The sequence below is a fragment of the Staurois parvus genome, unplaced genomic scaffold (genome assembly GCF_062004578.1).
Source record: "Staurois parvus isolate SC_StPar_1 unplaced genomic scaffold, SC_StPar_1.0 ptg001477l, whole genome shotgun sequence".
Taxonomy (NCBI): Eukaryota; Metazoa; Chordata; class Amphibia; order Anura; family Ranidae; genus Staurois; species Staurois parvus.
The window spans coordinates 598,318-625,713 of record NW_028319273.1 but is presented as its reverse complement, the minus strand read 5'-3'; the positions used below and the strand labels follow the sequence as shown (position 1 = coordinate 625,713).

Genomic DNA, 27,396 nt, shown 5'->3' with positions numbered 1-27,396 from the left:
AGGAGCATTCTTTCCACTGAACACCAATGTAAGGAGCATTCTTCCCGCTGACCACCAATGTAAGGGACATTCTTCCCACTGACCACCAATGTAAGGAGCATTCTTCCCACTGATCGCCAATGTAAGGGGCATTCTTCCCACTGACCTCCAATGTAAGGGAAATTCTTTCCACTGATCACCAATGTAAGGAGCATTCTTCCCACTGACCTCCAATGTAAGGGACATTCTTCCCATTGATCACCAATGTAAGGGACATTCTTTCCACTGATCCCAATGTAAGGGACATTCTTCCCACTGACCACCAATGTAAGGGACATTCTTCCCACTGATCGCCAATGTAAGGAGCATTCTTCCCACTGACCTCCAATGTAAGGGACATTCTTCCCACTGACCTCCAATGTAAGGGACAATTTTCCCACTGACCACCAATGTAAAGGAAATTATTCCCACGGATCACCAATGTAAGGAGCATTCTTCCCACTGACCTCCAATGTAAGGGACATTCTTCCCACTGACCACCAATGTAAGGGACATTCTTCCCACTGACCACCAATGTAAGGGACATTCTTCCCACTGACCACCAATGTAAGGAGTATACTTTCCACCGATCATCACTAATGTAGATATAACAATTTTTAGCAGGGGTTCCCTGACAATAGAAAGTTATTTCAAGGGTTCCTCTGTGTTGGAAAGGCTGAGAAAGGCTCATTTGGATTTCTAGTTCATGCTGATAACTGCTGGCTGAGTTTTTGATTGAATTTTTTTTTTTAAGTCCGCAAACGTGCAACTATATCGAAAAAACCCGTAAGTGTCCGCAAAAAAGTGCAAGTGCAAACACACCACACGAAAAACGTGCACTTAGGGGTGTGCTGTGTCCTACCCCTAAAGGGGCTTGGACCGCTGTCCCTGATCCCCCGGGGCACGAAGCTCCTGACGGGGACTAGGTTCCCACTTGGTCCTCCTGACCAAAAGGCCGGGTGGACCACCGTTCCCTATGCCAAGCCGAAGCCGGACATTCAGTACTAGGCAAGGGGGCTCTCCCGAAGAAGAGCCCTCTAGGGATCAGGGGAGGAAGGAACCGTATGGCCACACATCCTCCCCCTAGACTTCAGGGTAGGCCCGAGGACCCACACCCTCCATCCGTGAAAGCACACACATAAGAAAGCAAAAAGTGACAAACGTGGGAGTGTAATAAATTAAATAAGGAAAGTAAGTAAAATAAAAAAAATGGTACCGTGCCGAAATGTGCACAGACCAGGCCCTGAGGCCCGTAGCAAAAATTGCCCTGAACTTAGCCAAAAGGCCTGGTTCTTAGGGCGCTGTGCAAAAAGAAGTGAAAAACAGTGGCCATGTGTCATTTTCACACCGTGGGGTCCCACACCCAAGTGTTACTAGTGACACCCCTGAGAGCGTCTTCCCCAGGGGGCACTGAGTTTGCGGACTTTTTGCGTCCCCAGCCCCAGGCCAGACCAAGGTAGATCCGTTTTTGATTGAATACCTAAGAAAACTTGATCCAGTCCATGTTCTTTCCCCCAAGTAAAGCAGCTTTCACAGCATTTGACAGCTACTTTCCCACCACTTGTCATACATATAAATACATAGATTGGGCCGCGTAGAACATTTATGTTATCTTTGACACAGGCTGGATAATGACTCCATACCCAACTGCCCTCTTATGTCTATGGAAAGCCTGAACATAACTTGCAGCAGAAGTAAAACAGATCTTTACCATTTGCCCTGCAGGACTTATAACTTTGACTCATTAGCATTCTTCATGTCTATGAGTACCTGGAAGAAAAACACACACAAAGTGCATTACTATGACGCAATCACATGCTTGACCCATTTTCCGCCCAGTCCAGCCTTCCATTGTGTTTCAGGACAAGTTCCTTCATGTGCTTTGTAGGACATTCAGACTCGGTTAGCACATAATCATTTGCCCTGTTAATCTGTACTAGATTTGTAAACTGATATCTCCTCCTGTATTGTTTATCATGAGGACACCAATCCAGAAAGACAATTACGCCTTTGGGCAGTGGAGGAAAAAGTATGAAAGGAGAAGATAAGAGCAACTACAACATACAAGGGACCTGGTGATGGACAGCAGACAGTTCCTTGTTCAGTGGATACCGGGTAAGGTGTGCTTTAAAAAGTTTTCACTGCTTTGGAGGTTTTTTGCAGGTTGCATGTTCCAGCGTTCCTCTAATTAAAATATATCAATAGCCCAATCCTTCTTTGTTGCTTTGAATAAAGATGGGAAGGGCTAGAACCCGGTCACAACTTTTTCTTCTTGTGTGCGTCCCATTATAGAGGATTTCCCCCTCATTTCCTGTCTTGTATTCATAACAGGCGATCTCTCCAAAGTGAGAGGGAACTCCAATCTTAGCTGCCTCTGGAACACGGTGTCCCCATTGGAAGGCTACCCTCACCTCCTGTCCTGGTCAGGGGTGTATTTACCACAAGGCAAACAAGGCACTTGCCCAGGGTGGCATTTTTCAGGGGGGCAGCACCTCCCCCCAGAAGAAGAGATGGAAGAAGGGACATGCGTGCCATGGGAAGCAGGTGGCATCTGCAGGCTGCTTGATGGTGTATTTAGAGCCTGACTTTCATTCTTGGGCAGGGGCGGACTGACAACTCATGGGGCCCCTGGGCAATAGGGGATCATGGGGCCCCTTTATCCTTGCCCAAACCCAAAAAAGCCTATGAAAAACGTACCAGGGGCATCTCATGGGGCCCCCTACTGACCCCGGGCCCTCGGGTAGTGCCCGAGTTTCCAAATGGTCAGTCCGCCCCTGTTCTTGGGGATGTCCGGAGCTGTGAAGATGGGTGCCTCTCTATCGCGGGGGGTAGTGGACGGCTCTCCCAGGTGGGGGGAAGGGTTGTTGTTGGTCAATGTCAGGCTCTCTCCATGGAAGGGGGGATGGTGTTGGTTGGTGTCCGTGGAGGCAGACAATTTTTGTGTTGCCTAGGGCAGTACAAAACCTAAATACACCACTGGTCCTGGTGACAAATATAAATTTAAGATTTCCCATCATAGAGAGAGGGTAAATCTCCCCAGTGGGGACACGGACAGCAATAAAAACCTGACAACAGTTCTAATACTTTAATCCTTAGATGAAACCTAATTTCTCAAAGATTTGAAGATACAGACCACAAGGCAGCTTTCTTAGGAGTTCAGAAAAGACAAACCCGTCCTAAAGCTGTCCATACACGTATACATTTTTGTTCGAGAATTTTCGTTTCGAGGATATTTGTTTGATTTTCTAATCGTTAGTGGGGTCAAATCGATGTTCGCTTTTCAACAGCAGTGACAGGAAAATTCGAAAAGGGAGGAAGGAAAACCTCTCTCAATCAAACCAAGTTTCGGCCAGTGTCTGTAGTTATCATTCAAAAATTACATTCATTTTAAAAGCAAAAGACAATTTTCGAACTGCATTCGTGCATTCATCGAATGTGCAAAGAATTTTCATATGACTTTTCTTATGAATATTCTCGTCCAAAAATCTACGCGTATATGGCCAGCCTAGTTCTCACAGTCCTATTGTGGTGACAGGTCAGTAATCCTTCTGGCCAGACAGGTTTTCCTCTGACCTTCTCAATGCTTTCTACACCAAAGAATTCATCTCTTAATCCCTCTCTCCTTCCTTCTCTCTGTCCCACTTCCTGTCTTTCCCTCTATTCTCCTTCTTTCTTTTTCTCTCTCCTTCCTTTATTTCTCCATCTCTGTGTCTCTCTCTTCTGCCTCTCTTTCCCTTGCCTCCTTTCTCTCGCTCCTTTCCCCCAGAGGCTTCTCTAGACTCTAGCACCTAGGGAATGTACCGCATTTCTTCAACTGAATGCTGCAGGTATTCTACTAAGTGAACAGGATCTTCTACTGACTGTCTTGGGTCTTCTACTGAGTGTCCTGTGTCTCCTACTGAGTCCCATTGTCTTCTACTGAGTGACCTGGGTTACCTACCAAGTGTCCTCTGTTGTATCCCTGAGTGTTCTACTCAGTCTCCGGGGTCTTCTACTGAGTTATTAAGGTCTTCTACTAAGTTACCTGGGTCTTTTACCAAGTGTCCTAGGTCTCCTATCGAGTTCTCTTACTGAGTGACAATGGTCTTCTACCAAGGATCATGGGTCTTCTACCGAGCGTCCAGGTTCTTCTATTGAGCATCCAGGTTATCCCAGGATCTTCTACCTAGTGACTAGGTTCTTCAACTGAGTGTCCAGGGACTTCTACCAAGTGACCTGAGTCTTCTACTGAGTGTTCCGGGTCTTCTACTAAGAGTCCCTGGTCTTCTATTGAGTCTTCTGGGTCTCTGTTGAGATATGGAGATGATACATTCTTTGCATTATACCATTTTTCAATCCATCTAATAATTATTTAGCCATTATAATGTGACATTGCAGTTTTTAGACCAATTCATTCTTTGTTCAAATTCTTAAATCAAGCTCAGTTAAAAAAAAGATTGTATAAGTCTTAGATTTGATCCGAAGTGGTCATCATGGTGTCCTATCAGCCTCTTCAGCATTTTAAACTCTGTGCCCAGAGATGCTCCTAGTCTATTAAGGCCCCAGACTTCTCCATACCTTTCTGTCCATCTCCTTCAGTATTAAAAAAAAAAGTGGGCTTTGAATACACTTTTAAATCAGGAATGAGTTTAAAGTTTGGTCCAAACACAAGTTTGAACTGAACTTCGGCTGTTCTGGTGAACATCAAATTTTTTACTTCTTCATTGGGAGCCAAACACCATGTATAGTTGCAATGTTTCCACCACTTTTTTTTTTTTAAGTCCGCAAACGTGCAGATAACGAAAAACCCGTAAGTGAATCACAAAAAAAGTGCAAGTGTAAAATACCACACGAAAAAGTGCACTTAGGGGTTTGCTTTGTCCTTCCCCCGAAGGGGATGGGCCACTACCCTGATCCCCCGGGGCATGAAGCTCTTGACAGGGACGAGGTTCCCATTTGGTCCTCCTGGCCAAAAGGCCTGGCGGACCACCGTTCCTTGTGGCCAGCCGAAGCCAGCCACCCAGTACTTGGTCAGGGGGCTCTCCCGAAGAGAAAACCCCCTAGGGACAGGGGAGGAAGGAACCAAAAGGCCACACATCCTCCCCCTAGACTTCAGAGCAGGCCCGAGGACCCACACCCTCCATCCTGTGAGAAAACACACACATAAGTAAGAAAAAGTGACAAAACGTGGGAGGTGAATAAATTAAATAAATAAAAAATAAAAAAGTGGTCGTGCCAAATAGTGCACAGACCAGGCCCTGAGGCCTGTAGCAAAAATTGCCCTGAACTTAGCCAGAAGGCCTGGTCCTGAGGGCACTGTGCAGGAAAAGTGGTAAACGCAGTGACCATGTGCCATTTTCACACTGTGGGGTCCCACACCCAGGTGTTACTAAGGGCACCCCTGAGGTGACTACTCAGGGGGCACTGGTTTGCGGACTTTCTGCCTTCCCGACCCCTGGCCAGACAAGGTAGATCCACTCAAATCAGGAGGAACTGGGTCCTTCTGGTCTTCCCGGGAGAATTACTCACGGGCCCCAGCTACTACTCTTTGGCGCCACGCTTTCTGTTCCAGCCAGTACTAGCCATCCAGACCCCCATCATTCCAGCAGGGGTACTATACAACCAGCCATCCCCGCAAAGCTAGAATGGCCGTGGAGCACCCCTGCTGGACACTGATAAGAACAGATACTACACTTGATCTTAGACAAAAGGCCGAGAAGCAATCAATGTTTCCAAATCACTACTACACACAAGTTCTTCCTTGCTGCCAGTGGTTGCTAAGAAAGTGGCCACCTCCTCAAGTACTGTACAGTATATCTGGCCACCTTCTCTCAACATGGGGGGAATCTTGTACCTGTGTTGATGAGGGCAAGGTCCTCTTTCCCACAACCTTGTCCCAGTGGTTGTGAGGGTCTGTGGACAAGGGGCATATCGGAATCTAGATACCTCTAATAACAATGAGGGGGTGCTCCCCCCCAAGTCAATAAGTAAGTACATAGTACCAGCAGTGTTGGATGCCTGGTATCCCTCAAAACAATTCCAATCTTTTTCTATTCCTCTTCTGTTATTTATCAGCTTTCCATCCATCTTCCAATATATGAACCTCTCTGCCTTCAGTTTCTCTTTCTGTAAGCTCAACACTACCTTATCATTGGTAGGCAAACACAATGGACGTAACAATGAACCTCCATGTATTTCCCCTGTCAGTCTCCAGGTTGCTAGACACAAACTACATTGCACTAAGAGTTGTGCCAGTAAGTCTTGAATGTATTTTTGGAGTGAGAAATGGATCTGTTTGCTACAGGATGCCAGAATGACCAGACGCCATCTCCAGAAATGTTTATACTGAATGGAGGGGCTGAGAGGTTCAAAGAAGTAGAGGAACAGCTGAAGAAGGTTCTGAGAACCTCGGAGGTCAGCCCCCGGGGACACGTCCTAGGAGGGTGTATAAGCCAAACCCAGAACTTCGATACGGATCACGGGAGGATATTTGTGAAGATAAACTGTGGAACGCAGGTTATAATTTTGTCTCTATATATTTTAATTCATTCCTCTTTGGTGATTTGTGCTTATATATATGAGCATACCAGTTCAATTCTGCAGTTCAGTTTTGGGCACCAATTCACAAAAAGAACATTGGGGAACTGGAGAAAGTACAGAGAAGGGCAACCAAACTGATAAGAGGCATAGAGGAGATCAGCTATGAGGAAAGATTAGAGGGACTGAATTTATTCTCTACTGAGAAGAGGAGATTAAGGGGGGTATGATCTCCATGTATAATACATAAGGGGGGATATGATCTCCATGTATAATACATAAGGGGGGATATGATCTCCATGTATAATACATAAGGGGGATATGATATCCATGTATAATACATAAGGGGGGATATGATCTCCATGTATAATACATAAGGGGGGATATGATCTCCATGTATAATACATAAGGGGGATATGATCTCCATGTATAATACATAAGGGGGGGATATGATCTCCATGTGTAATACATAAGGGGGGATATGATCTCCATGTACAATACATAAGGGGGATATGATCTCCATGTATAATACATAAGGGGGGGATATGATCACCATGTATAAATACATAAGGGGGGATATGATATCCATGTATAATACATAAGGGGGGATATGATCTCCATGTATAATACATAAGGGGGGATATGATCTCCATGTATAATACATAAGGGGGATATGATCTCCATGTATAATACATAAGGGGGGGATATGATCTCCATGTGTAATACATAAGGGGGGATATGATCTCCATGTACAATACATAAGGGGGATATGATCTCCATGTATAATACATAAGGGGGGGATATGATCTCCATGTATAATACATAAGGGGGGATATGATCTCCATGTATAATACATAAGGGGGGTATGATCTCCATGTATAATACATAAGGGGGGGATATGATCTCCATGTATAATACATAAGGGGGATATGATCTCCATGTATAATACATAAGGGGGGATATGATCACCGTGTATAATACATAAGGGGGGATATGATCTACATGTATAATACATAAGGGGGGATATGATCTACATGTATAATACATAAGGGGGATATGATCTCCATGTATAATACATAAGAGGGGATATGCTCTACATGTATAACACATAAGGGGGAATATGATCACCATGTATAATACATAAGGGGGGATATGATCTCCATGTATAATACATAAGGGGGGATATGATCACCATGTATAATACATAAGGGGGATATGATCACCATGTATAACACATAAGGGGGGATATGATCTCCATGTATAATACATAAGGGGGGATATAATCTCCATGTATAATACATAAGGGGGGATATGATCTACATGTATAACACATAAGGGGGGATATGATCTCCATGTATAACACATAAGGGGGGATATGATCTCCATGTGTAATACATAAGGGGGGATATGATCTCCATGTATAATACATAAGGGGGGATATGATCTCCATGTATAACACATAAGGGGGGGGGGAATATGATCTCCATGTATAATACATAAGGGGGGATATGATCTCCATGTATAATACATAAGGGGGGATATGATCTCCATGTATAATACATAAGGGGGGATATGATCTCCATGTATAATACATAAGGGGGATATGATCTCCATGTATAATACATAAGAGGGGATATGATCACCATGTATAATACATAAGGGGGATATGATCTCCATGTATAATACATAAGGGGGGATATGATCTCCATGTATAATACATAAGGGGGGATATGATCTCCATGTACAATACGTAAGGGGGGGATATGATCTACATGTATAATACATAAGGGGGGATATGATCTACATGTATAACACATAAGGGGGGATATGATCTACATGTATAATACATAAGGGGGGATATGATCTACATGTATAGTACATAAGGGGGGGGGGGGGGGGGGTATGGTCTCCATGTATAATACATAAGGGGGGATATGATCTCCATGTATAATACATAAGGGGGGGATATGATCTCCATGTATAACACATAAGGGGGGATATGATCTCCATGTATAATACATAAGGGGGGGATATGATCTCCATGTATAATACATAAGGGGGGGATATGATCACCATGTATAATACATAAGGGGGGATATGATCTCCATGTATAATACATAAGGGGGGATATGATCTCCATGTATAATACATAAGGGGGTGGGGATATGATCTCCATGTATAATACATAAGGGGGGATATGATCTCCATGTATAATACATAAGGGGGGGATATGATCTCCATGTATAATACATAAGGGGGGATGCGATCTCCATGTATAATACATGAGGGGGGATATGATCTCCATGTATAATACATAAGGGGGGATATGATCTCCATGTATAATACATAAGGGGGGGTATGGTCTCCATGTATAATACATAAGGGGGGATATGATCTTCATGTATAATACATAAGGGGGGATATGATCTCCATGTATAATACATAAGGGGGGATATGATCTCCATGTATAATACATAAGGGGGGATATGATCACCATGTATAATACATAAGGGGGGATATGATCACCATGTATAATACATAAGGGGGGGGGGGATATGATCTCCATGTATAATACATAAGGGGGGGATATGATCACCATGTATAATAAATAAGGGGGGATATGATCACCATGTATAATACATAAGGGGGGGATATGATCTCCATGTATAATACATAAGGGGGGATATGATCACCATGTATAATACATAAGGGGGGGATATGATCTCCATGTATAATACATAAGGGGGGGATATGATCTCCATGTATAATACATAAGGGGGGATATGATCACCATGTATAATACATAAGGGAGGATATGATCACCATGTATAATACATAAGGGGGGATATGATCTCCATGTATAATACACAAGGGGGGATATGATCTCCATGTATAATACATAAGGGGGATATGATCTTCATGTATAATACATAAGGGGGGATATGATCTCCATGTATAATACATAAGGGGGGATATGATCTCCATGTATAATACATAAGGGGGATATGATCTCCATGTATAATACATAAGGGGGGATATGATCTCCATGTATAATACACAAGGGGGGGTATGATCTCCATGTATAATACATAAGGGGGGATATGATCTCCATGTATAATACATAAGGGGGATATGATCTCCATGTATAATACATAAGGGGGGATATGATCTCCATGTATAAATACATCAGTGGTTCATATAGTGAACTCGGTGTAGAGTTATTCCCCCTGAGGTCATCACAGGGGACAAGGGGGCGCTCTTTACGTCTGGAGGAAAAGAAATTTAATCTCCAAACATGGAAAGGTTTCTTCACAGTAAGAGCTGTGAAAATGTGGAATAGACTCCCTCAAGAGTTGGTTGTGGCCAGCTCAGTGGATTGGTTCAAAAAAAGTCCTGGATTCTTTCTTGGATACACAGAATATAACTGGATATAACATTTATAGGTAAAGTTAATCCAGGGAATATCCGATTGCCTCTCGGGGGATCAGGAAGGAATTTTTTTCCCTGCAGGAGCAAATTGGATCATGCTTTGCTGGGGTTTTTTTGCCTTCCTCTGGGTCAACTGTGGGTGTAGGATTATAACCTTTTTTTTTTTAAATGGTTGAACTGGATGGACTTTTGTGTTTTTTCAGCCAGACTAACTATGTAACTATGTAATTCTTCTTAGTCTGTCATAGCTGAATAGATTTGAGAAGAAACAATATAACTTCCATCAGGCAAATTGAGGTTCCCTGCACTGCTCCTGTTCTGGTAGAAGAGATGGCTTCTGACATACACTGACATATGCAAATGTTTTAGACAGGTGTGCAAAATGCTATAAATGAAGAATGCTCATAGTGTTCATAGTTTAATTTTATCAATTAGCAAAATGGAAAGTAAATGAACAGAATAAAAATTCAAATCAAATTAATATTTATCGTGACTGCCCTTTGCCTTTTGACTGCCCTTTGAGTTTTGAAGGAACTCGGCAGGTAGGTTGTTCCAAACATCTTGGATAACTAAGCCCAGATCTCCTGTGGATGTAGACTGCCTCACATCCTTCTGTATCTTCATGTCATCCCAGACAGACTCCATGGACTCTGTGGGGGCCAAACCATCACTTTCAGGTCACCTTGTTTACACTGAAGATAGTTCTTAATGGCATTGGCTGTCTGTTTGGGGTCGTTGTTCTGCAGAATATGTTTGGGGCCAATCACACCCCTCTTTGATGGTATGACATGATGTATAAGTATCTGCCTGTATTTCTCAGCATTGAGGACACCATTGATCCTGACCAAATCTACAACTCCAATTTCAGAAATGCAGCTGTAAACTGACATTTGGGGGATATCTGTACCGTTCTGACATTTGGCGGGATATCTGTACCGTTCTGACATTTGGGGGGGATATCTGTCCTGTTCTGACATTTGGGGGATATCTGTACTGTCCTGACATTTGGGGGATATCTGTACTGTCCTGACATTTGGGGGATATCTGTACTGTTCTGACATTTGGGGGGATACCTGTCCTGTTCTGACATTTGGGGGGATATCTGTACTGTTCTGACATTTGGGGGGATATCTGTACTGTCCTGAAATTTGGAGGATATCTGTACTGTTCTGACATTTGGGGGATATCTGTCCTGTCCTGACATTTGGAGGATATCTGTCCTGTTCTGACATTTGGAGGATATCTGTCCTGTTCTGACATTTGGGGGATATCTGTCCTGTTCTGACATTTGGAGGATATCTGTACTGTCCTGACATTTGGGGGATATCTGTCCTGTCCTGACGTTTGGAGGATATCTATACTGTCCTGACATTTGGGGGATATCTGTACTGTCCTGACATTTGGGGGATATTTGTCCTTTTCTGACATTTGGGGGATATCTGTCCTGTTCTGACATTTGGGGGATATCTGTCCTGTCCTGACATTTGGGGGATATCTGTCCTGTTCTGACATTTGGGGGATATCTGTCCTGTCCTGACATTTGGGGGATATCTGTCCTGTCCTGACATTTGGGGGATATCTGTCCTGTTCTGACATTCGGGGGATATCTGTCCTGTCCTGACGTTTGGAGGGATATCTGTACTGTCCTGACATTTGGGGGATATCTGTACTGTCCTGACATTTGGGGGGATATCTGTACTGTTCTGACATTTGGGGGATATCTGTCATGTCCTGACGTTTGGAGGGATATCTGTACTGTCCTGACATTTGGGGGATATCTGTACTGTCCTGACATTTGGGGGGATATCTGTACTGTTCTGACATTCGGGGGATATCTGTCCTGTCCTGACGTTTGGAGGGATATCTGTACTGTCCTGACATTTGGGTGATATCTGTACTGTCCTGACATTTGGGGGATATCTGTACTGTTCTGACATTTGGGGGATATTTGTACTGTTCTGACATTTGGGGGATATCTGTACTGTTCTGACATTTGGGGGATATCTGTCCTGTTCTGACATTTGGGGGATATCTGTCCTGTCCTGACATTTGGGGGATATCTGTACTGTTCTGACATTTGGGGGATATCTGTACTGTTCTGACATTTGGGGGATATCTGTCCTGTTCTGACATTTGGGGGATATCTGTCCTGTCCTGACATTTGGGGGATATCTGTACTGTTCTGACATTTGGGGGATATCTGTACTGTTCTGACATTTGGGGGATATCTGTACTGTCCTGACATTCTTGGACCTCAAGAAATGAGATTGGCTGTCAGTACTTCAGGATTAATCGATTTTCAGATATATCCCATAGTTTGTGAACTCTATAACTTCCCTACAGTCTAAATAATACATCCTAATTTAGGTTATTTTCACCAAAGACATGTAGCAGAATACATTTTGGCCTAAATTTATGAAGAACAATTATTTATTTGTAAACTTTTATAACAGAAACAAAAAAAATTTGTTTTTTTTCAAAATTTTCTGTCTTTTTTTGTTAATTTAGCAAACAATAAAAACCCCGGCGGTGATTAAATACCACCAAAAGAAAACACTAGTTGTGTGAAGAAAATGATAAAATTTTAGTTTGGGTACAATGTTGCATGACCGCGCAATTGTCATTCAAAGTGTGAGAGCGCTGAAACCTGAAAATTGGCCTGGGCAGGAAGGGGGTAAAAGTGCCCGGTATGGAAGTGGTTAATGTGGGCCTCGATTCCAACGAATGAATGCCTCCCGGTCATCGGATGACCGATCGGTCGATTTTCTAATCGTGTGTTCCCACCTTTAGAATTGATGCCGGTTTGAAGCCAGAGGGTGATCACACCAAATATTGATTTGATTTAGATTTTTCTTCTGTTTGCTCTCTTTGAATTCTGTAAATTTTGTAAATTGATAAAAATAAACAATAAAACGATATATTTTTGAAAGCACTCTTACTTCACAGCATTTCTTCACACCTGCCTAAAACGTTTGCATGGTACCGCATATTTGATGAGGATGTTCACTACTGGATAATAATCTGTCTCTCCTGTTGCTAAGAAAGAAAATAAAAATGCTAACTGGTTATATTTAGTGATTTTTACAGCCCTTTATTTAACCCCCTTGCCTTCCAGGTGCTTTCACCCCCTTCCTGCCCAATCCAATCTCCAGCTTTCAGCGCTGTTGCACTTTGAATGACAATTGAGCAGTCATGCAACACTGTACCCAAACAACATTTTTAGCATTTTTTTGAGACAGATAGAGCTTTCCTTTGGTGGTATTTAATCACCTTGGGGTTTTTATTGTTTGCTAAACAAACTAAAAAAGACTGAAAATTTTGAAAAAAAACCTTTTTTTTATTAGTTTCTGTTATAAAATGTTGTAAATAAGTAATTTTCACTGATGTGCGCTGATGAGGCTGCAGTGATGGGCACTGATAGGCTGCACTGATAGGCACTGAGAGGCGGCACTGTTGAGGAGGTACTGATGGGCATTGACAGGCATCACTGATGGGCACCGAAATGCAGCACTCATATATGGCACTGATAGGCGTCACTGATGAAGAGGTACTGATGGGCATTGACAGGCATCACTGATGGGCACCAAAAGGCAGCACAAATATATGGCACTGATAGGCGGCACTAATTGGAACTGTTAGGCAGCACTGATTGGAACTGTTAGGCAGCACTGATGGGCACTGATAGGTGGTACTGACTGGCACTGATGGTTGGCATTGAAAGGCAGCTCTGATGGACACTGATATGTGGCATTGGTGTGCACTGATGGGCACTGATATCTGGCAATAATGGGCACTGACAGGTGGCATTGATGGGCACTGATGGGAACTGATATCTGGCATTAATGGGCACTGACAGGTGGCATTGATAGGCACTGATGGACACTGATATCTGGCATTAATGGGCATTGACAGGTGGCATTGATGGGCACTGATGGGCACTGATATCTGACATTAATGGGCACTGACAGGTGGCATTGATGGGCACTGATGGGCACTGATATCTGGCATTAATGGGCACTGACAGATGGCATTGATGGGCAATGACAGGTGGCACAGATGGGACTACACTGATGATCAGTGCCCTGATGATCAGTGTAGATGTCCCCTCTGAGGAATGCCGCTTACCGGCTCTCCTCTATTCACGAGCTGTCAGCGAGAGGAGAGGACTGCTGATAACCAGCATTTCTAATTTATATGTGATCAGCTGTGATTGGACACATCACAGAGCCTACTGATCACATGACAGAGCCTACGCCATTGGTTCTTTACTGCGATCAGTAATCCGCTGTGTCCCAGGGACACAGTGCACCACCAATCGCTGTGATGTGCGCAACTCAGGGGCGCGCATGCGCAGCTGGAATAGGAGGACGTCATATGACGTCCTCCCAGAACGAGAGAACCGCCGCCCTCCCGTCATTTCCTTATATGGTGGGGTGGGAGGAGGTTAAAGGGCGGCTCCACTTCTGTAGAAAAATAAATAACAAAATGAAATACAGAAATAATAATATAGCATATTTGATGCAACTAAAAATCACCTCTTCAGGCTGCAGCAGCTGTAATTTTCGGCAAAACTCAATGCATTATGACAACCCGGAGGAACCATGGGGGGAACAGAACGCACCCACAAGTGTCCTTTCCTGCTTATGTGATTTAACCAGAAGGTAAAAGTCAAATTTCAGGCACCCCCCCCCTTGCAATAGAAATTTCAGTTTTGGTGAGATACTCCTCAAGGGTAGAAGTGCTAACCACTTAGCCGTTTTGCTGCCCCTGTTCATAGGGATTTATTAGAAAGGGCGGATAGAGCACTTTTTTTTAGTAAGCTGCAGTTTTTATGTTTCAAATAGCAGAGGTTCTTTATAGACACACTGTTATTTTCTCTGTTTTTACTTTTTCAGGCCAAAACTATGTTCAGCGGGGAAGTGGCAAGCTTGGAGGAGATCCGGAAAACATGCACTGTGCGAGTGCCTGAACCCGTGGCTTTAACAGAGCTCCCAGCAGGGGGCGCTCTCCTCGTTATGAAACACATGGAGATGAAACCGATAAGCCAGTAAGCATTGCATCGTCTAATGATGACCCACATGGAAGAAAAATATATTTGAAATACTATAATTTTGGCCATATTCAATATATTTCAAAATATATATATATATATATATATAAAAATATATATTTTGAAATATATATATACTGCATGTTGAAATGTGTTTTTATTACAAAATATATGAAGAATATTATTAAAAATACATTTCAAATATACTGTATGTCTTTAAAAATACAAATCTACATTTTTGGAATGCAGTTACACATATATGTAAAAATAGATGTTAAAATGACTTTTTTATATGTTAAAAAAAATCTGAAGATTATATTTAAAAAATATATATTTTTAAAAATAGTTTTCCTATATTTTGTAATATATAAAAAAAAGAATTTCATCATGTGTGTATATGTATATACAGTATATATATATATATATATATGTATATATATACATACATACATATACACACATGATGAAATTCTTTTTTTTATATATTACAAAATATATGAAAACTATTTTTAAAAATATATATTTTTTAAATATAATCTTCAGATTTTTTTTAACATATAAAAAAGTCATTTTAACATCTATTTTTACATATATGTGTAAATGCATTCCAAAAATGTAGATTTGTAGTTTTTTAAGACATACAGTATATTTGAAATGATTGAAAAATGATTGAAAAATATTTCAAAACGCATTTCAACATGCAGTATATATATGTCGCAGTGCCATGCGCTCCCAGGGAGCGCGCCCAATCCAAAATGGCGGGCATTGTTTATGAACGGCAACCCGTCCCTGCACTTCCGCCGTCTGGCCGTTTTTATACAGCGTCCAGACGGGAAGTGCTTAAACAAGAAGTGTGCTGCTGGTGACCACATGCATGAGCCTCAGAAACCATTTATTATTCACATTAGTGGGTCTCCAAAGTTCTATGCGACTTTGGGGCGACTTGTGGTGCGACTTTGGGGCGACTTGTGGTGCGACTTTGCGGAGACTTGTGGTGTGACTTTGGGGTGACTTGTGGTGTGACTTTGGGGAGACTTGTGGTGCGACTTTGGGGCGAGGGGATATAGTGATGCGACTTTGATCCGACGTTCCATTCACTGGACTAAAGTAGCATTGAAAGTCATACCAAAGTAGTGCAGGAACAATTTTCAAGCCGCTGAAGTGGCACGGATTCGAATGGTACTCATTGGGAAACATGGGATGCGACTTGTCCCACAAGTGTAAATGGAATCTTAAGGATGATGTAAATTGCTGATTTTTTTTCCTTTTTCCCTGTCTTAGATTTGCTGAGAAGCTGGGGGAGCAGTTGGCAGATTTGCACCTTCACAACCAGAGATTGCTGAAGACGGCGCAGCGGGGGACAATCGGTAAGAAGGTTTCATCAAAGCATCAATTTCCTTTTCTACTCCTGCCAAATCTGAGTTTCCCGTATTGTAACCCCCTCCTAGTTTGGGGCAGGCTGTTGGCTACATTTAGTTTGGCTCCTCTGTAATCAGTCTGGCCCCTCTGTAATCAGTCTGGCCCCTCTGTAATCAGTTTGGCTCCTCTGTAATCAGTCTGGCCCCTCTGTAATCAGTTTGGCTCCTCTGTAATCAGTTTGGCCCCTCTGTAATCAGTTTGGCCCCTCTGTAATCAGTGGATTGGGGGTTGATTATTTAGGGCTGCTGCCCTGCTGCTTCCCCCTGTCTTCTAGAGGATCCTAGAAGTATAGTGGGAGGAAGCCTGAAAATGTATGGTACTCCATCCAATCCCTGGGGAGGTGTGCCCAGTAGGTGGAGGGAAAGCCCATAAATAGTCAGCAGGGGTAGTGTTCCCAGGACAGATAGACTCCACCTCATTTCCTGGCTGGAAGACATCCAGCATCATATAGCCCAGGGTTCTTTCTAAGCAAAGGGCCAGTTTACTGTCGGTAGGAGAGCTGGACTGTGACCAGTGGCAGTAGAAAATGCTTTGGCATCAATGGGCATCATCATTTGTTTGAATGGAAGGCATTCCCATTGTTTGTATCAATTGGAAGAATAGTGCCCCATCATTGGTGTCAATGGGAGGAATAGTGTCCCATCATTGGTACCAGTGGGAGGAATAATGCCCCATCATTGGTGTCAGTGGGAGGAATAGTGCCCCATCATTGGTATCAGTGGGAGGAATAGTGCCCCATCATTGGTGTCAGTAGGAGGAATAGTGCCCCATCATTGGTGTCAGTGGGAAGAATAGTGCCCCATCATTGGTGCCATTGGGAAGAATTGTGCCCCTTCATTGGTGTCCGTGGGAGGAATAGTACATAGTGCCCCATCATTGGTGTCAGTGGAAGGAATAATGCTCCATTGATGGTGTCAGTGGGAGGAATAATGCCCCATCGATGGTGTCAGTGGGAAGAATAATGCCCCATCATTGGTGTCCGTGGGAGGAATAGTGCCGCAGCCCCATCATTGGTATCATGGGGAGGAATAGTGCCCCATCATTGGTGTCAGTGGGAGGAATAATGCCCCATCGATGCTTTCAGTGGGAGGAATAATGCCCCATCGATGGTGTCAGTGGGAGGAATAATGCCCCATCATTGGTGTCAGTGGGAGGAATAGTGCCCCATCATTGGTGTCAGTGGGAGGAATAGTGTCCCATTGTTGGTGTCAGTGGGAGGAATAGTGCCCCATCGTTGGTGTCAGTGGGAAGAATTGTGCCCCATTATTGGTGTCAGTGGGAGGAATAGTGCCCCATCGTTGGTGTCAGTGGGAAGAATAGTGCCCCATCATTGGTGCCATTGGGAAGAATAGTACATAGTGCCCCATCATTGGTGTCAATGGAAGGAATTATGCTCCATTGATGGTGTCAGTGGGAGGAATAGTGTCCCATCATTGGTGTCAGTGGGAAGAATAGTACATAGTGCCCCATCATTGGTGTCAATGGAAGGAATAATGCTCCATTGATGGTGTCAGTGGGAGGAATAATGCCCCATTGATGGTGTCAGTGGGAAAAATAATGCCCCATCATTGGTGTCCATGGGAGGAATAGTGCCGCAGCCCCATCATTGGTATCATGGGGAGGAATAGTGCCCCATCATTGGTGTCAGTGGGAGGAATAATGCCCCATCGATGGTGTGAGTGGGAGGAATAGTGCTGCAGCCCCATCATTGGTATCAGTGGGAGGAATAGTGCCTCATCATTGGTGTCAGTGGGAGGAATAGTGCCTCATCATTGGTGTCAGTGGGAGGAATAGTGCCCAATCATTGGTATCAGTGGGAGGAATAGCGTCCCATCATTGGTGTCAGTGGGAGGAATAGTGCCCCATCATTGGTGTCAGTGGGAGGAATAGTGCCCCATCATTGGTGTCAGTGGGAGGAATAATGCCCCATCATTGGTGTCAGTGGGAGGAATAGTGCCCCATCATTGGTGTCAGTGGGAGGAATAGTGCCCCATCATTGGTGTCAGTGGGAGGAATAGTGCCCCATCGTTGGTATCAGTGGGAGGAATAATGCCCCATTGATGGTGTCAGTGGGAGGAATAGTGCCCCGTCAAAGGTGTCAGTTGGTGGATGTGCTCCAAGGGCCAGACAAAGGCAAGCCAAGAGCAAAATTTGGCCCCCAGGCCACAGTTTGGCGACCACTGATCTAGCCCTTTCCTCCACAACCTGACTGTCTCTGGCCCCGCCCCTTTCTTTCACTGGATTTTAGCTCTTTAAATCATGGATGCCCAGCATCACATGTGGGCGGTACCATGCAAATACAGCTTGCCTTGGAACGCCCACTCTTCCCGACTGACACCAAACCATCAAGACATTTTAATATTGTCACAACTCCTCCCAAAACCAGCCCACAGCCTGCAAGGGGGCTGAGGATTCTCAACAGGAGTGCTGAGACAGGGTGCTGTGATGTTAGGAAGCTATGTACAGCACTCTGCCAGACCCTCCCACTAGTCATGATCTGCCTCCATTGCATAGAGACACACAGGGACCCAGTGCTAATGTCACTAAAATAAGGCATGTATTGAAAATGGGTTTTATTTCTCATTTTGTTTAGCTGGTTGATGAGGAGGAAAAGGAGGAAGCAGGTAAATACAACATTTGAGCAGATTAAACTCCAACGTTGAGCCCTCCTCCATCTTGATTTCTTTTTTTGTATTTTTCTCCATCAGGGAAATGTTCTGCAGACCTGCAGCCGGTGGAGAGGTTCGGCTTCCATACCACCACCTGTTGTGGATATATTCCGCAGGTCAGAGGCTTTACTATACCAAAGAACACGTGGGAACGTTTGTTACATATACTGTAAAGAACTGATATAGATCTGGGGGAGGGGTGCGGTTTGTATCACATGACCCTTTTTCCGAAAGCACAAAAAATGTATTTGGACAAAAATCCGGGTCCTTACTTGTTGATTTGGCTTGCCTCTGTTTGCTCTGAAATCTCCATCAGTAATGTCAGCTCTGCCCAGTTCTCCTCAGCTAGACTACAGAACACCTCCCTCTTATTGTGTAGGGATGAAGTAGTGTTGGGCTTTATGTTTGAGTCAAACATTGGCCATTCGTGTGTTAGCCACGCCCCACAATGCACTGCGTCCTGACATCATCACAAGTCAAGTGCAATGCTTTGGCCAATCACAATGCATGACGATGTCAGGGTGGCCCCGCCCCCTTGTGACATCATCACACTATTTAGGAACCGTCATCCTGATGCAGCTGTCAGACGACGGGAGACAACGACATCAACGGAACGGTGATTGCTCGTCCCCCCCTTTCCTGACCTGCCAGCATGCTCTGATAAGGGTCCGGTATGGATTTTGGGGGGACCCACACGCCATTTTTTTTTACATTTTTGGCGTGGGGGGTTCCCCTCAAAATCCATACCAGACCCGAAGGGCTTGGTATGATTGGGGGGGGGGGGGAGAGACCCCACGTGGTTTTTTTTTAAATCTTTGAATTGCCGGCAATTGTTTTTACATTCAGCTGTCAGCGGGGAACCCAACTGACAGCTGGAACATTAAAGAATCACTACTACAATACCGCATGATGTCATCATAGAACTCATGCTGAATTTCAGTAGCTGAGCGGGATCTGACCACATACTGAATTGTCCCGGTTTGAAGTTCGCGGTCGAACTTTCAGTAGGTTTGAATGTTCGACCGTGAACCGAATAGTGTTCGACCCATCACTAGTATGAAGAAAGGTGGGGGTGTTCTGTAGTCAGTTCACCTCAACAAGTTAGGAGCTCACTGGATTTCTGACAGGTCAGCAGGCAGTGGATTTATATCCCTCGTGGCCGGTGAGGAATAGAATTCAATGAATGATTTGTGTATCCGGAATTCAGCTTTAAAATCTAACGGATGTTGTAAACCTTCAAAGTGAGACCTAAACAAGTACCTAAAATATGCAAATCCTCACATTGCTCTCCTGTTTGTATCGTTGTTGTCTTCTCAGGTCAATGAGTGGCAGGAGGACTGGGCGACTTTCTTCGCATCTCAACGTCTGCAGCCTCAGCTCAGCTTAATTGAGAAGGACTACGGTGACCGAACAGTGCTGGGGCTCTGGTCAGAGCTACAGGTCAGTTTATAGGAAAGATAAATAACTCTCCTCTCCTGAAATACCCTGCGCTGCTGGAGGACTCCTCTCCTTCCTCCATAACTCTCCTCTCCTGAAATACTCTGCTCTGCTGGAGGACTCCGCTCCTTCCTCTATAACTCCTCTCCTGAAATACTCTGCACTGCTGGAGGACTCCGCTCCTTCCTCTATAACTCTCCTCTCCTGAAATACTCTGCTCTGCTGGAGGACTCCGCTCCTTCCTCTATAACTCTCCTCTCCTGAAATATTCTAATACTCTGCACTGCTGGAGGACTCCGCTCCTTCCTCCATAACTCTCCTCTCCTGAAATACTCTGCTCTGCTGGAGGACTCCGCTCCTTCCTCTATAACTCTCCTCTCCTGAAATACTCTGCTCTGCTGGAGGACTCCGCTCCTTCCTCTATAACTCCTCTCCTGAAATACTCTGCTCTGCTGGAGGACTCCGCTCCTTCCTCTATAACTCTCCTCTCCTGAAATACTCTGCGCTGCTGGAGGACTCCGCTCCTTCCTCTATAACTCTTCTCTCCTGAAATACTCTAATACTCTGCTCTGCTGGAGGACTCCGCTCCTTCCTCTATAACTCCTCTCCTGAAATACTCTGCTCTGCTGGAGGACTCCGCTCCTTCCTCTATAACTCTCCTCTCCTGAAATACTCTGCTCTGCTGGAGGACTCCGCTCCTTCCTCTATAACTCCTCTCCTGAAATACTCTGCTCTGCTGGAGGACTCCGCTCCTTCCTCTATAACTCTCCTCTCCTGAAATACTCTGCTCTGCTGGAGGACTCCGCTCCTTCCTCTATAACTCTCCTGTCCTATAACATTTTCTCTCTCTTCAGGTGAAAGTTCAGAATGCCTTTAAAGACACGGTAATCATCCCGTCCCTCCTACACGGAGATCTATGGGAAGGCAATACTGCAGAAGATGAGGATGGACCGGTTCTCTTTGACCCAGGTTCCTTTTACGGTCATTCCGAATGCGACTTGTCTATTGGGGAGATATTTGGGGCTCAGTGTGACGACTTTTACTCAGCCTATCACAGGAGAGTTCCCCAGGCTCCTGGCTTCGAGGTCCGGCATCGGCTGTACCAACTCTTCCACTCCTTGAATAATTGGAACCACTTTGGATTGGCATTCAGAGGAGTCACTGAGAACCTCATGAGATGCCTCCTCCAGGTTTTGTAAAAACAACGTCACAAATATTGTACAATAAATAATAAGAAAAACATTTCCTTACCTGCCCCACATTTCATCACCGGCCCCACGTTTCATCACCTGCCCCACGTTTCATCACCGGCCCCACGTTTCATCACCGGCCCCACGTTTCATCACCGGCCCCACGTTTCATCACCGATTGCATTTTTTTTAAAAAAAGACGCGTTTCGCCCAATGGACTTTATCCAAGCCTCCATGTAGATCTGGATTCTGGTGCTTCAAATGCGACCAGCTATGACACCAAACCAACCGAGGACTTGAAAACTGAAAACTTGAGAGCGGATATAAGCACAACGGCAGCTCCAGCAGCGGCATGCTTTGATTGAAACTCTTTTGGGAGATGGTTAAATCAGTGGGCCAAAAATACATGTCCATCTAAGACCAACCAGTCCACAGGGTGACAACAGTGCTGAGCAATTTCACTACAGCAGATAGCATTGTCACCCCATTAAAGGAAGTGGTAAAAGGCCGGACCTACTGGCAGGACCAACAGGTAATAAAATGTTACAGGCAGTAGGCCATTTTTTAAAAGTTTGCCCATAGCTCCACTTTTAATGTGGGCCAATCCAGCAGAACATACTTCATGAGCTTAACATAAGCAGGGGTGGAGCTTAATCTTGACTTGGGCAGAATTCAAGGGCTTATATAGAGCCTGAAACCAAGATCCAAAGGGGAGCCATAGGGATAGAGGGATTGATTTGAAGACTAAAACAGGTACCTGCAGGCACCGCAAGGTCCAACACTTTAGCACTCGGGGTACCTTGGGAATGTTTTGGGCCAGGTTTGCTTTGTATCGTTATGACAATGCTATGAATCCATTATTGGAGGGACCAGGAGATGAATTCTGAAGTTTCACCACTTGAGGTCCGGAAACTTTCAACACCTTCCAGTCCAGACTAATTTTCAGCTCTGTTGCACTTTGAATGACAATTGCGCAGTCATGCAACACTGTACGCAGATGAAATTTGTATCTTTTTTTTTTTTTACACAAATAGAGATTTCATTTGGTGGTATTTGATTACCACTGAGTTTTATTTTATTTTTTTTTATATATAAATGAAAAAAAAGACTGAAAATTAAAAAAACATTATTTGCGTATATTTTGATAGAAAATTTTGCTATATAAAATTTTTGTTATAAAATTTTAATTAATCTTTCTTCATAATTTTAGACAAAATTTATTCTGCTATATTTTTTGGATAAAAATAACCCAAAAAAGTGTATATTATTTAGTCTGTGTGAAAGGTATAGACTAGGGGCGGACTGCCCGAGGGCCCGGGGTCAGTAGGGGGCCCCAAGAGATGCCCCTGGTACCTTTTTCATAGGCTTTTTTGAGTTTGGGCAAGGACACAGGGGCCCCATGATCCCCTTTTGCCCGGGGGCCCCATGAGTTGTCAGTCTGCCCCTGGTATAGTCTATAAACTATGGTAAATACAGGGGCATCTCAATAAACTCGGCTGACCTAAACCCCATAGAGAATCTGAGGGGCATAGTCAAGAGGAAGATGAGAGACCCGAGGGCCCGGGGTCAGTAGGGGGCCCCATGAGATGCCCCTGGTACCTTTAATAGGCTTTTTTGGGTGTGGTTTGAGTGTGGGCTAGGAAACAGGGGCCCCATCATCCCCTATTGCCCAGGGGTTCCATGAGTTGTCAGTCCACCCCTGCACCAGACCCAACAATGCAGAAGAGCTGGAGGCCACTATCAAAGCAACCTGGGCTTCCAGAACACCTCAGCAGGGCCACAGGCTGATCTCCTCCATGTCACACCGCACTGATGCAGTAATTCGTGCAAAAGGAGCCCCGACCAAGTGTTGAGCGCACATTATACTGGACATGGACATACTTTTCAGTAAGCCAACATTTCTGTATTAAAAATTCTTTTATTTTTCCTATTTTTTTTTTTTTTTTTTATTATTATTTGTGATTTGATTAAGCCTGGGTATGCTCATTAGGCTTTGTTTTGTATTCTCCACTTTATAAGTCAATAAAGAGAATTTTCAAAAAACAAAAAAAATGTTTTCTATTTATTGGTCTTCTGAAATATTCTAATTTTCTGAGATACTAAATTTTGGCTTTTTACTAGCTGTAAGCCATAATCATCAAAATTAAAAGAAAGAAATGCTTGAAATATATATATAAATATATGCTTGAATGCAGTGGCTTAAATCTAGAAGTAGACCTCTAAATATTAAAATGAATCACATTCAAAGAGATAGAATTTTCTTAATAACCCAGGAAATTTTACTGAGAAGAGGAACATCTGAATACAATGCCAGAAGCAAGACATTTGTAAGGTGGTTGGTCGGCATTTTTTTACCTGCACCGAAATCTGCATACACAGAATACCGACACCATAATGACCATAATACCGCACAAACCTGCCAGCGAGAAATTTATGCAAATAAATCTTTATTTTCCACTTGATACACCCGTAAGCCCCAGGCCAAGGGAGCCGCCACATTACATTCCAAGATGAGGTCATTAGAAAGTCCCTAACTATATATATATAGATAGACAGAGAGAGAGAGAATATAAATATTTATTTATTTTTTGTTTGTATATATAATAATATAAACTATATATATATATATATATATATATATATATATATATATGTATATATATATTTCTTCAAATTATATTATATATATATATATATATAAATAATATAATTTGAAGACATAAAAAAAAATAAAAAATAATATATATATATATATATATATATATATATATATATTTATATTATATATATACTGAATACAGTCAAATATTACTTTAATATATAGAATATTAAATTACATATCTGTAATAATTATATATATATATATATATATATATATATATATATATATATATATAAAGATAGATTTTAAGAAACTAAAGTATATATAAATATAGTATATTCAGTATAATTTAGGGAGCAAAAAAAATATTATATACACAGTAAATGTAATATAGTATTATATATAATAAAATAATATATTTTATTATATAGATTATTATTTTAATATTATATTACTACAGTACATATTATATTCTATACAAATTATATATGCCTCTATTTTGTCTTATCTTAGTTTTGTCAGCCATTACAAATACAGTATGTTTGAACCCATTTAGAAAATGCTTAACATTTTATATTTGAAATACCGTTGGCTGGACTCAGGGGTGGACTGACCATTCGGGCACTCGGGCACTGCCCCAGGGCCCGGGGTCAGTAGGGGGCCCCATGAGATGCCCCTGGTACCTTTCATAGGCTTTTTTGGGTGTGGTTTGAGTGTGGGCGAAGACACAGGGGCCCCATGATCCCCTATTGCCTGGGGCCCCATGTCAGTCCACACCTGGCTGGTGCAAGTGCCTAAAAATTATATAAAATGTTCATTGGAACAGGTGTTCCCCACGGGGCCCCTGTGCAAGACCAGCCCCACCACCACCTTTAACTACTGTCTATCCAATAACAGGTAGATAGAAGTCAGTGTCCAGGCCTAGGTGACTGTGAGAGGGGTCCCAACTCCCATCTAGTACAGATAGGTCCTTATGTCCCAGAGGGTCCCTGTGCAGTCTATGCAAGTGCTAGTGCCAGTACTGTCTATGGTTATGTCATTTTTGTGTTTTGTAGCCATCATCCAAAACGTCCTAACTTCTGATTCTCAGCCAGCAGTCATCTTTGTCCTCTAGAACACCGAATGCAGCATGGAGGGGCTCTGTAAAGGTGGTGGCAAATGTGTACAAGTGTCTCATTGAATCCCCCAGCTCATAAAAGGACAGCCACCCACCTTCGTAATCCAGATAGATCCTGAATCTCTGGCCCAGGCTCTGGTGGGGTATGGGGAACTCTTCTCCCTCATGTATCACAGAGTACTGATTCTGATATTTAGTTAGACACCAGGACTTGGCATTTTCTCCCAGCCAGGAATGGTCCCCATGCCTCTCAATGGAGGCATATGCCAGCCCCATCATCCAGTCTCCCAGTTCACTGGTCTCCACCACCAAGTAGTGCCGTCCTGAGGAGAAACTCCTGCAGCTTAAAACTTGACCGTCCTCAAACCTCTGTGGTGATTCTGGATAACACTGGTCTGTATGGGACACCAAAACGGTTTTCCTGTCCTGTGACACGACCATGTTAGGCGCTGCTGTGTTTACATCCAGAAAAATGTCTGAAGCTTCAAAGAAGGAGACCCTTGAGGAAATTTCTCTTACAATGCCACAAAGTCCTAAGTGGATGGTCTCCAAGATCAGACCTTCATCCAGGTTTCCTGTGGCAAGAAGCTGGCTATGGTGTCCACTTAGGAAACTTTTATCCCGTTGCTCGGGGATGGAAAAGTCCAACTTCTGATCCTGCAAGAACGCTATTGGGTCGGTCATGATGCACATCTCCTCGATGTGCTGTCTCCTCATGGACAGCTCGTCCTTCTTGATTTCCAGATTCTTGGTCAGACCAGAGATATACTGGGAAAACTCCTCACCCCCTCTGAAGATCTCAGTCAAGACTCTTTTCTCCAGATTTTCCAGTTTCCTCCTGATGTTTCTAAACAGAGCGGTTGCCTTGTCTGCTAAGTCACTGACCTTTTCTTCCCTTTCTCTAACGTTTTTCTTAAAATTCCAGATTTGACCATCAATGGTCTCTTCCTTGGAGGCCAGTACGTCCAGAAGCTTTTTCAGTTTTCCCTTCTTCTTTTCAGATGCCTCATCAATCAGCTCTACCTTGTGTTTCACATTCTTGGCAGGGCAGCAGTTGACACAGATACATTTTGCATCATCGTAACAATAAAACATCAGTTTTTTTTTGTGGATGAAGCATTTCCGATCCTCCAGGGAGGCGGTGGGATCGGTTAAGATATGCTCTTTTGCTTTGCTGTGAACTTTCAGGTGGTCGTGGCACAAAGAGCATTCACAGTGCAGACATGTTTTCACAGCAGGTACAGGAGAATCTATACAATACGTGCATAGAACAGCAAATCTCTCAGTTTCTGGCTGTTGGGAGTAGAACATCTCCACTATGTTTTGGAGGTTACTGTTGGCTTGGAGCACCGGACAGTCCTGGAACCACGTTCGGCACTCTGGACAGGAATACACTCCAGATGCAACCTGTGCCCCCAGTGCCTGAGCAATGCATGCCTGGCAGAAGTTGTGCCCACAGCTCAGTGTCACCGGGACATTAAAGATGTTCAGGCAGATCGAGCAGCTCAGTCTGTCTCTCAAGCCAGTGATCTCCATTGTTATGATGAGGAGGCGGAAGAAGCGACAGTTAAAAAGCTGCTTTGAAAACCAGCGAGGGCTGGATTTGTTTGTGTTTTTTTTTTTTCTAACCAGGTGACCTATGCACACTTAAAAAAAAAGAATCTGTTGACACATTTGTATCATTTCTTTTAAAAGTTTAATTTACAAAGTTTGACTTCTAAGTTTATCATACAAAGTTTATCTGAAAAGTTTAATTTACAAAATAAAAATATAATTTTCAAAGTTTAACTTAAAAGTTTTATTTACAATGTTAAACTTAAAAATTAGAGTTTACAAAGTTTAATGTAAAATTTTTATTTTCAAAGTTTTATCCTAAAAATTGGAGTTTACAAAGTTTAATGTAAAAGTTTTATTTTCAAAGTTTTATCCTAAAAATTGGAGTTTACAAA

The 27,396-nt window shown here is 43.3% G+C and overlaps 2 protein-coding genes and 1 pseudogene across 2 annotated transcripts; 1 reads left to right on the top strand and 2 right to left on the bottom strand.

The window, feature by feature from the left end:
• The first annotated feature begins 1,488 nt into the window (after positions 1–1,488).
• LOC149435775 (ketosamine-3-kinase-like) lies at positions 1,489–23,780 on the top strand. Its single transcript, XM_089662450.1, has 7 exons — positions 1,489–2,133; positions 6,302–6,513; positions 14,859–15,010; positions 16,295–16,380; positions 19,141–19,217; positions 20,419–20,541; positions 21,393–23,780. Exons 1-7 carry the CDS (start codon positions 2,097–2,099, stop codon positions 21,735–21,737), a joined length of 1,032 nt encoding a protein of 343 aa, XP_089518576.1. The 5' UTR covers positions 1,489–2,096; the 3' UTR covers positions 21,738–23,780.
• On the bottom strand, positions 5,604–5,721 carry LOC149435776 (U2 spliceosomal RNA; annotated as a pseudogene).
• Positions 23,781–25,402: 1,622 nt separating the features above from the next.
• LOC149435774 (E3 ubiquitin/ISG15 ligase TRIM25-like) lies at positions 25,403–26,983 on the bottom strand. Its single transcript, XM_089662444.1, has one exon. The coding sequence runs from the start codon at positions 26,981–26,983 to the stop codon at positions 25,403–25,405; it is 1,581 nt and encodes a 526-aa protein (XP_089518570.1).
• Positions 26,984–27,396: the final 413 nt, after the last annotated feature.

Coding starts and splice junctions, on each gene's coding strand:
- LOC149435775 (XM_089662450.1), top strand. CDS start 2,097: ATGGACAGCAGACAGTTCCTTGTTCAGTGGATACCGG. Junction 16,381..19,140: donor GGCGCAGCGGGGGACAATCG/GTAAGAAGGTTT, acceptor TTTCTCCATCAG/GGAAATGTTCTGCAGACCTG. Junction 19,218..20,418: donor GTTGTGGATATATTCCGCAG/GTCAGAGGCTTT, acceptor TTGTCTTCTCAG/GTCAATGAGTGGCAGGAGGA.
- LOC149435774 (XM_089662444.1), bottom strand. CDS start 26,983: ATGGAGATCACTGGCTTGAGAGACAGACTGAGCTGCTCGATCTGCCTG.